The following is a 13479-nucleotide window of genomic DNA, read 5'->3' on the forward strand; positions in this document are numbered from 1 at the left end:
AATTCGGCGCTGCAAATCCATACTATATCTTATATACTGTCAGTGGCGTATTTAGGGGGGGCTTCCGGGCTTAAGCCCCCCCTCCCCCCGAAATCTTACTTACTATAGTAAAGTATATGAAATATCTTGCTGAATTTGCACATTTCCAGGCAAAGCCCCCCCCGAAAGTTAGCAAAGCCACCCCCGAAACATAATCGTAAATACGCCACTGTATACTGTATAGTTTTGATGTTTACTGGAACTAAATTTCAAACAGTGGGGGCACGGTGACTCAATGGTAGAGCACTAGCCTCTGGTCCGTGAGGTTCCAAGTCCGATTCCCGGCCAAGTAACTTTATCGTGGACAACTAGCGTCCGTGAGTTTTCTCGGGGTGCTACCGTTTCCCTCTCACTTTCTCATTCCACCAAATCACTAACATGCTTTAATCATCCGTCTCTGGTTAGCCTCAAAAGCATAACGTGGGATGTTAAATTGAAAGATTTATAAACTCCAAACGAACAAAATGCAAATTATTATTATTTATTAATTGCTTTAACATTCATTATCTAAAGCTTGTTTGAGGTAGTAAGTCCCAAGATTAATTTCCGGTGGAAGAACATTGAATACCTACTGTATATTACATAGCTTCAGAGCTCATTTTTAAAGTATATATCTTTTCTATGTTTATATAGCTGTCCCATAGAAAATGTGAGCTTTTCAACTCAAGTATAGCGCCGTTCTTAATTTGCCAATTGCCAAGTTTATTTTCTTTTCACTAATGAAACTATGACAGTAATGATGACTATGACAGTAATTACTATGACTATGTAATGATAACTATGACAGTATTTTCTTTTTTTAATTTTACAAAAAGGAACGCTACCTTAATCATTAGCTAGTGCGGCCTCGTGTTGACTTTAGTTGAGTTGATTTTAACATCCCTTTCAGCAGTGAGGTTATATGAGACGGGACCTACTGATTAACGTGGAATCCGAACCACATGAGCTCCCGCCGGAAATCGAACCCAAGTCTCCCACGCTAAAGGCGCGTACGCTAACCGCTTAGCCACGGAGTTCATATACCACTGTATTCATATATGATCTTGTAGTTAGGATTAAAATTAGAATTTAGATTTCTGGGCTTTCGGCAGCTATGTGCATGTTAGTTCGTCATGTATGAGGGATGATGTTCCTCGGCGATCACATTATCCGAGGAAAGGGAAGGAAGGAAGAAAGAGGCCTGGGACCTGTATGTTAGTTACTATCCCGGCATTTGCCTGTTGTGAATAAGGGAAACCCAGGAAAACTTTGCTCAAAATAACTGGTATGAAAAAATTTGAACACGTAAAGCGACTGAGTGTCCTCACCGGGAATAGAAGCCTGGACCCCTCGCACCAAAGAAGAGAGTGTTAACGGCTACTATGCTTTTGTAGTATTAGATACTAGTATTATCAAGTAAGAGCTTAGTTGAGATGATCCTTATTCCTGGAATGCTGAACTCACCTGTTGGATAGAACTGTTGCATAAGGCTTTCCATATTTACGCGTAGCACAGTTTGGAAATCTAACGTACGTACTGAGTCTTTCGCTAAAGGCGGCAGTACATTGACCAGAGGGAGACCAACCATATCGAGGCAGAGGGAGACAGGAAGGATGCAGAGAGAGAGAGGCCATTGTGTACCACGTATTCAAATGAATATAAGTCTTTCTTGCACCGCTCACAGTGTTGAACCTTGGCTCTGCTTTCCGGTCCTCTGGTCAATACACAGCCGGTCTAATAATTCCCATCCCATATTTACGCGTTTGCGTGGCATAGTTTCGACGTGACATAGACTCACTTCACTTGTTGAAAAAACTTGTAAAGAGATGATAGAGAGAATGTTTCGTTCATACCAGAGGCGCACCTAAGGACGGAGTCCACCGGATCCAGACCCCCCAAAACTTGCAAACTTAACATATATTTCTATATTTTTTTAATAAAACTAAACTTGTTTAACGGAGAAATGATTGATGTAGCATGAAAATTTGATTTTACACTTCATCTGTATTATATCTCTTATATAAACAATCTAGATCTATGATTTTTTCTGAAAATATAGGTGGAAATATTTTGCAGTTATACCCCTATTTATGCAAAATTTTCAGATGCAAAAAAAAAAAAAAAAAAAAAGTCCAATACTACATAGACATAGAGCTTGTAGTATTGAACTCCTCCCCCCCCCCCTTCCGAAAGCTTAGACCCTCTCAACAAAAATTTCTGGGTGTACCCAGTTCATACCAGTTAAGAAAATAAGGCATCTGGATTTGTAACAATATTGATCCGTTATCGCAACTAATTGAAAGGTTACAGCAAGAACAACCAGTGTTAAAAATATACGAATTATTATTATTAGGTACATCAAAAACAAACTGTGTTTGGTATGACACCAGTTAATGCTTCACCAACTATTTTTACTTTAAAACAGTTAGCTACTATTAAACTTTAGATAAAATTTTTAAAAAAAATCTCCTTATGCATAGTACTTTTTGTAAACCAGATGCGAGATTTTTCGACTAAATTTAGATCTGGGGTCACGGTGGGTCAGTGGTACGTCTCGCGTGTGGGGTCCCTGGTTCGATCCACGGCCCAGTAAGTTTCTGGTAGATATTCTCCGGGTACTCTCGTTTCCTCCAACCTTCTCATTCTACCAATTCTTCCATCATCATTCACTTATCTTAATCATCGTCTCCCTGAGCCTAAAATGCATAATCGTGCGATGTTAAACTAAAATATATCATCTTTATTTTATAGATCTAAAGTGTACTGCTTCTCTTCAATAAGGAATCAAGAAATATTTTACAAATTATATCATTATTTAGAAGTCGAACTAGTTCTCTGAAGTACAAAACAGTTACTTAGTACTTTACGTAATTATACAGAATTGAGCTTCGAACACAACAGAATCGAACTTTTTCTTTGGCACAGAATCTGTTAAACGGTGTGACAAACATCTTGGCATTTGAAGGCGGCGCTCCAAGTTCCATGCTGCTAGCAAATGAGTACCTAGCGGTATTGCCACGTTTATATTGTACACATCCACGTCTATCCTTGCCACCTGATCGCGCTATAGTTTGTCTACTTAGCTATAGCCACACCCCTTTCCCAGTTGGCAACGTCGCGCCAGAGCTTTCGTTTTATTCGTTTAGCTGAAATGCCAAGATGTTTGTCACAGGCTTTAGTACGTTACGGATTATTTTTACGGCAAAACCTATTAATTCTTTCTGGTAGGAAGAAGTAGTTTTGGTCACATTCGAGCTTCTTTACTACGAAAACAATTAGTACTTTATGGATTATTTTACACGGAAATTAAATTAGTCCTTTCAAGTTACTTAGTACTTTACATAAATATATTTACAACAGAATCGAGCTTCTTCAATACGGAACCAGTTCGTAGTTAGTACTTTTTAAGGATTTACTTTGTGTCAAATCAAACTAGTTCTTTCTAATACGAAACGAGTTATGCTACATAATATTTTACGTAATTATTTTTAGAACAAAGCTGAGCTTCTTCATTACAAAACCAATTAGTACTTTACGGGTTATTTTAACGTCAAAAACGGTTCTTTAGTGTCTCAAGAACATTAGTAACTATCCTACTTTTCTTATACACAGAAATAAATCCACTCAAGTTTTTCATTAAAAAAAAAAGACAGTAATGAACGAGAAATAAGCAACAGTTAACTTGTATTTTGATATCATAAACTCTCACGGCTTGTCAACAACACAAGAACAGGACTGTACACACTAGCCCTTTTAACTGTCATATGGATGGATACGCTTGAAGACACAAAACAGAAGACGAACGATCCGCAATAAGCGCGGGGTTTTGACGGGAGGCGGGGGAAAACTGCTGTATAGGAAGGGGGAAAGCGAAATTGTGAGTGGGCAGATGGACGCCCTCTAGTTGCAGATCGTTAAGAGGGGTGGAATTGGTAGAATGAAAAAAAAATGACAGTCGAAGGGCGGGAGGGGAAGATTAGGGCGGTGACCGTGATGCATTCTGTCGTCATCTGAAGTTCATATGTATGAATGTATATGTAAGGAGGGAAAAGGTTTGAAGAACGGACATGGTATGTCCGGCACATGGCTGGCAAAGCATTAGAAGATTAAATATTATGCTGGGAAATTCGGCTGTTTAACCACGCCCACGGAAGGTAACATCTGCCTGTTTTATTATTACTATACCCAACAAATGCATTACATGAACTCACCGCCCCACTCATTCTCCCTCCTTCTCTTTGTAATACTTTTCTTTTTTGTTAATACTTGACAATCATAATGCAGGTGTGACTGCTGTCGTACTTATAGTTTTTTTATTTATTTTTATTTTTATTTTGTTAAAAATTTGTTGCATTTCGGCTGTGTTTCGTTTTCGTTTATGTTAAGGAGTATGTGTGTCACTGTTAGAAATATTACGTCATAGTTAGGAATAGTCATAGGCGCCGACCATGGGGGGCTAAGCGTGCCCCGAGCCATCTTAAACTTTCTTTGGGCACCCTAAGATCCGAATATATATGTTCGGATCATTTCTTATTTCTAGATTCTAGAGCCTGTCGATTTCAGGTGTGCCCTCGGAAAATATGCGAAACATACTTCGACCTCACCCCCCACCACCCTCTTACAGAAGAAAAACTCCCTTTGCTTACGGAAAAGAATTAAATGACCTCAGCTGTGTTGTCAATTTTTTATTCAGTCGTTTGGTCTTGACGAGTGAAGATCGTAGGCTACTTAGAATGGCTAACAAGACAGAGCAAAGCGAAGTCCCTGATAACGCTTCCGCATCCAACAATTTAAAGATCTCAGCCGCAGTAAATTGTACCATCTCTTTAGCAGCCCATACACGTAAACACATGCCTGAAGAAACAGCCCGACTTGTATGAAAAATGATAAAACCACAGGCAAGTTGATCGTGTATGGCCTCGTTCATTCATGTTAAAAGTTTTCAAAATCTTCTGAAAACATGTTTGATGTTTTTGCCGTTCTGCGTGCATGTTTACCGTGTATGGGCTCGTTCATGCAAGGTGGCTGTTTTATATTTAGGTCCGCCAATCACGACAGCGGAAGAAATCACGTGAGTCTCTCCTCCGTCGCATGCCAAGGTCGTGCAGTTGCAGAAAGAAAAAGCACGCGTTTCCTCGTCCTCCACATTTCTCAAACTACTTTCAGTTGTTGGACAGCACGTTGGTACGTGTGTGGGCAAAAAATTCTTTCAAGATGTTTGATGAAAGAAACCTTTCATACATGTTGGTAATGCAAGTGCGTGCGTCTATGGCGCGCTTTTCGAGGGAGGTACGGGAAAACACACATCGATAGCAGCACCAGAAGGGGCACACTTGAATTTAAAAGGCTCTAAGAACGTAAAGATGGGTTGCCACGTTAGAAAAACTTGTAGCTGTCATAAAAAGAAAAAAAAATCTTGAAACCCTACCATATTTCACCATGTACACATAGTCTTGAAAGGGTGATAAAACATTTTTTCCATCTTCCAAGGAGTCGAACAGTGTGCAACTTTGTGGGACGTCTTGCTTGCTACCTGTTATTGCCCTCCCGCTGACATAAAGGAAAAACCAGTTTCGCCGCTTCCGAAACAACGGACTCTTTTGGACAGGACTCTTTTGGAGTTCATACAAACAACGGACTCTTTTGGAGTTCACCAAAATACACGTTTTTAATGAGGAGGTTAATTGTTTGTCCACTAGACTGCAGTGCTGCATGGGTGGTGATAGGGTAAAGGACCCGAATATGAGACCCTAAAATTTGGATGCTAATTACTAGTTAACTAAAGCAACAACAAATACTGTTTTAAGTTTAATATATTCTTTGAAGTATCTAGTTTATGAAACAAAGTATTGGAACACATAAAAAATATAATAATAAAAGATATGTTGAAAAATGTGAACAAAAGTGTTTTTGCGCAATTTTTATAAGGGGTACCGAATAAGAGACCCCAGCTTTCTGTGGAATATTTGAACAGTTGTTTTATAAATTCACGATTGAACAATGTCTTTAAACTAAATCCTGCTATGGCACAAAAATATAACACATTAAATTTTCAATAAACCATATTTTCAGCCTTTTTAGGATCTACGGCTGATATTTTTTAAACAAAAAAATGTAATCTTCTACCGTATTACCTATAACTTTTGCAGTGAACATAAGAAACAAAAGACAGACTATGATGAAAAATGTAAAAACAAAATAGTTTATAAACTTCTGCAAACAATGTTTTTTGTAGTGACTAGCCTATTCCTTTGGCAAGCAAATCTTTGAATACTGTATGAAACTAGAGTTACAAACTTCAGCCTTTGAGCTAGTTTAGCTGCACTTAAATGAGCTACCTGATTAAAAAAAAAAGATCAAAGAGCGTTTACATTTTGTTCTTGCACATAGGGCAAACAAATACGTCATCTGCACCACAATTAGCATGAGCCCATTTGTAACAACGCGTGCATTGTACCCACTCTTCACCACATTGATCTTGCGAGTAAAATGCACCACAAAATACACATTCTGCGTCATCTTCATCTTCATCTAACTCAACACTATCTGACGAATCTGCTAATGAAAAACAGTCGTCAGATTCATCTGTGGAATCTTGAAATCTCTGCGATGCAACCTTCCTTTTTTTGCGTGAAGCAGAACGCGAAATAGACCTACCTGAATGCTGCTTTTTCTTGACTGCACTACGCGTCTGACTTTGAGCTCCTTGAGCATCCTTACTAAAGAGGTTCTTCCTGACCACCTTCTGACGTTTCTTCTCAAGGGATTCTTTATATGGTGTTGTTGTGATAACTACTTGATGATTCACTTCGCGAGATGGCCCGGCGTTTCCCGATGGTGAGCCAATATCTAATGTGGGGAGGGGTTCAATCTCTTCTGGCATCACAACGGCATCATTGTCAGGAGGTTTTTCAGGTTCCTGTTCCATTTCATGCTGGCCTGATCCGCTGCAGTTTGATTGAGCGTCCACATCACTTGTATGTCTAGGCAATTCTACTGACTGTCCTCGTTTTGGTTCTTCAACTGACTGACCCCGCATATAGATGGCAGAATGTATTGCGAAATCTTCATCACGAAAAATATATTTATTACAAGGGAATAATCCAGTCTTTCGAAAGGCATTCACTGATGTTGCCATTGTAGCAGACCTGTTGTATGCACCTGCAAACAGTTTGGCGATTCTTGCAAGTTTTAGTGGTTTTCCTGGGTTCTGGCGTAGCCATGTTTCAACTTCTTGTGCGTAAAATGCTTTGAACGGAAACATGAAACCAACGTCTAAAGGTTGCATTTTATGCGTTGAATGGGGCGGTAAACAAACAATAGAAACATGACACTCTTTCGCTTTTTCAATCACTGCCAAATTTCGCACGTGCGAATAATGGCCGTCCAAAAGTAGAATAGCAGGATCTTGGGCTGAAGGTCGCGTGTATTCCAAAAAATGATCAAACCATTGGCAGAATATTTCACTTTGAATCCACCCTGATTTGGTACATGCTGCAATGGATCCGGCTGGTGCACTTTCCATTAAGTCATCATTCATATTTTTTCGTGGCCAAATCATCAGAGGAGGAACATAGGTTCCCACTGCATTCATACAAAACACTATTGTGATCAGTTTACCTCTTTCTTGGGACACTAATGTGGCGACATTTTTTTTTCCGCGAAGGCTGATAACTTTACTCATTCGTTGCTGGACCACTGAAATTCCTGCTTCATCCACATTAAACAATCTGTGTGGTTTGTTTTGGATTTTTGCCAGTTCTCTTTCATAGATGTCAAAGAAGGCACTAACACTATTGGGATTGAATCCTTTAATTCGGGCAAATGAAGTGGCTTCTGGACTCCGCATAGACAGTTGGGAGTGACGCTTTAAAAAACCTTTTAACCATTTCTTTCCTGCACTCTTCTTTTTTTCTGAAAATGGATGAGGCAGAGAATTTCTCAAAGCGAGCTGGAAAGCAATTCGTTTTATATCACTTCTTCTTAGTCCATAAAACCTGGCGTCCATGTCCACACAGTATTTCACCAACATTTCTTCAAGCTCCTCTGGCAAAACTGGTTTCCTACCTAAGCGAACACTCACCAATGTCTCAGGACTTTTACCTTTATCTTTCACATAGCGTTCTAATGTTCCTTTGGGGACATCGAAATAACGCGCAGCTTTCTTGTAACCCATGTCACCTCTTCGAACACAATTTACTGCCCTTATCATGCTTTCTGGGTTCCATTTTTTCCTAGTTGATGAGGCCACTCTCTGAAACAAAGAAATAAACATTCTTGTAATAAAACCTTCCAGAGCACATTGTTCACATTTATTCTGAAGTACAATGGGTAAAGTGTAAGTAGGGCCTGAATATCATTCCATCATACGGCAAGTAACCATTCCTAAAGTAAATTAACTTTTTCTAAGAGAAAGTCAAAAATTTTAATGCCTAATTCATTATATTGACAAGTGTTTCTTTAAAGGAAACGGCTTCTTATATATTTCTTGATTTATGTTAAGTAATGTTGTTATTTTACTTTCTGTTTTAAAATTATATTAAATTTTCTGAAGTTTGTTTCAACAGGGAAATATTAATAGAAATTGGAGGTCAAAAGTACATGTGCTACATTTTTAAACAAATATATGTCTCAATACGGGCTACTGCCATATCATTGTAGACTATAAGCCTACGAAGTACTTTGAAGTATAAATTGCATTGGCATTTGTGAACAAATTACTATACAAAATCTACTAATGTTAAGTTTGGTCAATGTCTGAAAGCAGACCATGCACGCTTAGCTACCCAGACCATAAATTGTAGGTTATTTGCAATATCATAACGGGTCTTTGAGACTCCGGACAATAACAGGAAGCACGGACGACCATGGGGAGGTCAAAAGTGCCTGCGACACATCTACTTTAATTTTAGACTAATAAGAAGAAAAAAAATTATAGTTTGAATTCAACCAAAGAAACTGAGAGCAAATTTGACCCTCCAGCCTGGTCTTCCAAGGGTTAATGTGCAACGTAACTGTTAAAATGGGGAAAATGAGAATGAAAATCAACATAAACTCTTATATACAAAAGAGTCCCTAATATGAGACCCAACATTAATAAACGGGTCACATTATGAGACAGGTCTCATATACAGAACCCCTTACGGGTCTCATAATACGACCTTCGACGAATAGACATATGACTAATGCCATCTCAATTATGAGTGGAAGTAAACTGTTAATTCTTTGCATGGCACAATAAAAACAATCACTGCTACGACACAAAGTAAAGATAGAATGAATATCAACTTACCTTATCCATTTTCAGTGCCTAATTTGTACACGAAGGAAACATTCGTCGGACGACGATTTCTTTTCCGCACGCACGCTGCCAACAACTCTCCACACAAAGAGCTCACGTGACTTCCTGTGCTGTGGTGCCATATTTCCTTTTGTTTTCCTTCGCTTCCGCTACATTGCACCTCTTGCTTTACAAGATAGATGGGGGTCTCAAATTAGGTGCCTATCTTCATATTAGGTTCCTTTACCCTATCTTTCTTGCTTACAAGAAGTTGTAAAATCTAAACAGTAGACAGAAAGATCGGGTAGCAAGGTCTTTTTTTATGACAGCTACAAGATTCATGTAAAGTGGAAACATGGTCTAACATACATATCTGAAGAGGATCTCCCTTCGTCCTCCAAAGTTACCCGGAAATCGGTGCCTCTGTATACGATATAGAAAAATAACTCGCAGAAAAATAGAAAACACTATATAAATAACGGAGGGAGACACCAGAGCAAGTTTTGGACGACGATGAGAATGGAAAATGAAATAAGGAAATGTTGGCAGTGTACATGTAGTCACGGGTTTATGTGTAGTATTTTTCTATCTTGCAAATCATCAACAACGATATCGATGTTCTTATCTGCATGGCAGCACTGATTTTTATCAACGTCATGTACCTTTCTCTTCCTCTGTCCATGTGGTTTACTGAGAACGGTAGAAAGAAACTGTGACGTCAAAAAGCATTCAGTTAGGTATGACTCTATTCAAGATATATTCTCTCAGCCATTGTGATGCTATAGGGCCTAAGGTTTAGTACTTATAATTAAAAACGCAGTGACAGTATAGTAATTTATTACTTTCATGTAGATCATATTACATAGTACATTAAATGAGATTTGTGGATTGATATGGTTAAACATTTTTCAATTATTTAATACTCGTACTCTGACAGAAGAATAAATCAAATTAAATTGAATACATGCAAATAATATAAGATATTCAAGGTTTTTCTTTTTCAACCACAATAATACTCTTATATATTAAAACTATAAAATAATGTGTAACAGTTTCAAAATCTTAATTTTTTCTTCCTCAGACACTGAATCAAGTCTGAGTGTCTTGAGACAGACTGAGTGTCTAAGGAAGACTGTTAAGGTGTTGAAACTGTTAACATTATTTTAGTTTTAATAAATAAGTGCAGTGGCGGATCCAAGGGGGGGCTATAGGGGCTATAGCCCCCCTTGACGCTCAGATATACACTGGATAAAATGGACTTCAATTCTGCTTTACACTGGATAAAACGGTTAATTATGGTTCAACCCCTCCCTTGATCATATCCTGGATCCGCCCCTGAATAAGTGTATTGATCTGGTCAGAAAACTTTTATCTCCAGAGTCGTAAAGTATAGGCTTTGAAAAGAGTAGTATTCATTTTGCAATTATATGTTCCAAATTCGACTCCTGCTACCGACATTTCTTTCTTGCGCTTTTTGCTACTCAGTCTCACCATACAAATTGATTGTAGATTTTTTTTTTTTTTTTTTTTTTTTTTTTTTTTTACAGATTTTCGTCCTATCTCTCATTTTGTTTTCTTGTACTTACCTAGAATACATTGTAAATCTTATCAATATTGTAAGTCAAAACACATGATCCACGGTACTGCTTTCTGAACATAGGAATATACATCTAATGTTGCTTTTTTTAAATATTATTGAGACCAAACCAAACAAAATATGAAACCCACCAAATTTTAGAACCCAGGTTAACTATAATATATAGAATCGTCACTTTAGTTAAAACACCATAATTGTATATATATATATATATATATATATATATATATATATATATATATATATATATATATATATATATATATATATATACTTGAGCAGTGTTTTAAGGAGTTGCGTTGAGCGTTGATTCTGTAGTAGAACGTTCACCTTTGGTATGTGGGGCTCCTGATTCGAGCTCCCGTCAAGTGGTTTTTGTAGTAATTTAAAAAAAAAATTGGGATGTGTTCAGCTAAGAGTCGTTTAATTCCTTTTCCTCAATACTTCCTAACAATGATCTATTGCTAATTTTCATTTCTGATCCTGTAATAAAACTAATATAGACCTAATATGTAAAGCGACTATACAGGGTGCGGCAGTGCATCGGGCGATTTCTAAAACTTTATTAGGAGGAAATGAAAACATTTATTTGTGTGTAACAAGTTGGAATATAAATTAGACATGAAAGCATTTATTTATTTTTCAATTTAAATCACCGAAAAGAAAGCAATGTTGTACCCCCCCCCAAAAAAAAAAAAAAACTGTATTGCACCACAAAAGCAAATTATTACAATGATTTTTCTTTTTTTCAAAGATAGAATTTTCTTGTGTTTGCATGTCAATTTCATAACTGAAACGTCTCATTTAAGAAGAATTTCCGAGACTCTTCTTAGATATGCTGCAAAAAGTTTTGAGTGACCTTAGCAAGAAGATTACTGAATGTGTACAGAGGAATGGCTATCATTTGCAAAACATCATTTTTGGTCAGTTAGACTATATTTTCAGTAGAACATTATTTTCTTTTTTGTGCCATACTGTTTTCTGTTTGCTGACAAACTCACAAGTGACTATAAGTATTTAAATTATTTCACGTCTAGTTTGTATTCCAACTTGTTACACCCAAATATTTTTTTTTTCATTTTCTCGTAATAACGTTTCAAAAATCTCCCGATCCTCTGCCGCATTCTATATTAAATCCTCCTACCTTCTCCCGAAACATCAACTTGATTTGAAGATTTCCTTAGTAATTTCGTCTAAACTGATGTTAAGTAATATTGGTAAGAGGTAATATCGAACTTTACTTTTTTTATTTTCTTTTGTGATTTATTCGTCTATTCTAACCTTTGCCTGCAGACAGTGACGTTTATCAAGTAGTCACCTATTAATAGTTAAAGCTAACGAGAGAAAGCTTCATACTGCTTCAGAAAGCTGTATATGCACACAAGAATTAACACATTAAGTAAGTTCTCTTTCTTTGGTTTGCAGTAATAAAATTTACATTCTTTTAAACCGGTGCGGCTTATCTCTCAAAAATCGCCACTGTCTGCTGCGTTATAGGTGTTCATAACTTTTGATAAGATCTTCATTTTTCTTTTTTAAATTTCACCCGAACCTTCTTTAATACTCCCTTAAAATACATCATTTTTTCAAAATCAATGATTACTTACATAAATTTCCTTTTCTATCTGTATATATAAAAAAAACTTTCACCGATTACTCCTCTAAATCAATAATATCACAATCTTTCCGTTTCTTTGTTTACAAAGATATTTTGCCAATATTCTAATCCTAAGAAATTAATCTCTTGTGCCCTTTCCCTTCCTTAGACCTAATACTGCCAAGGATGGTGGCGTGGTTCTGTAATCCAATTCTCTTGGAGGCGAAATGTCGTTGTGGGGAACGGCGTATACTGTGAGGATTGATTTGGTTTGGTTTGGCGCACTTGTGTGTGTGTGTCCACCAAGTAGTTCTTGAGACCTTGTTGTTTTCCAGATGGATGGACACATGGCGAGAGAGGGTAAGTATACAGGATGTGAGTAGGGGCGGCTATTAGGGACAGCAAGAGGAGGCAGTTGCCACCTTACTTTTTTGAAATGATCCCTTAATGTATATAGTTTCATTTGGAAATGTAGAGTTTTGTATGTATTACTGAAAAATAGAAAAAAAATGAAGCCATATAATATTTGCCGTTGCGTCAGTACGTATTGGTTATTTGCCTTCCCGTGGAGTTAAGAAAGCTACAGGAATTGCGATTTAATTGCAATTCAAAGCAATTACTATTGCAATTGCGTATTTCTTTAAATCTCGTAGCATTTGCTTGTAGTATTTACTGTCTTTCATTTTCTAAGAGTAATAACATACATTTAATGGCATGTGTGGAATTAAAAAAAAAGTTGTTCATTAATTCCCAGTTTCAATATAACTTCTACAAAATAACCCTCATTATTCATTACTATGATTAATATTATCCTTTCTATTTATTTCTTTTGCAAATTTGTTATTAAATAATCTGATCACACCATTTTCCAGACAGAATTTTAAGATGTTCTTGAGCAAGGAACCAAATCTCTTCTTACACTTTCGTTGTTTAAGAGTACAAAGGGCTTGTCAATTTACTTAATAAAATATGAAAGATGATATATAA

General features: G+C 37.1%; 1 protein-coding gene across 1 annotated transcript; it reads right to left on the reverse strand.

The window, feature by feature from the left end:
- Positions 1-5924: 5924 nt before the first annotated feature.
- LOC145674848 (uncharacterized) lies at positions 5925-11076 on the reverse strand. The gene is made up of 2 exons (XM_081745077.1): positions 9311-11076; positions 5925-8272 (listed from the first exon to the last, which is right to left on the reverse strand). Exons 1-2 carry the CDS (start codon positions 9317-9319, stop codon positions 6386-6388), a joined length of 1896 nt encoding a protein of 631 aa, XP_081601203.1. The 5' UTR covers positions 9320-11076; the 3' UTR covers positions 5925-6385.
- Between the last annotated feature and the right edge of the window lie 2403 nt (positions 11077-13479).

The sequence above is a fragment of the Thermobia domestica genome, chromosome 18, assembly GCF_964235325.1.
Source record: "Thermobia domestica chromosome 18, izTheDome1.hap1.1, whole genome shotgun sequence".
NCBI classification, from domain to species: domain Eukaryota; kingdom Metazoa; phylum Arthropoda; class Insecta; order Zygentoma; family Lepismatidae; genus Thermobia; species Thermobia domestica.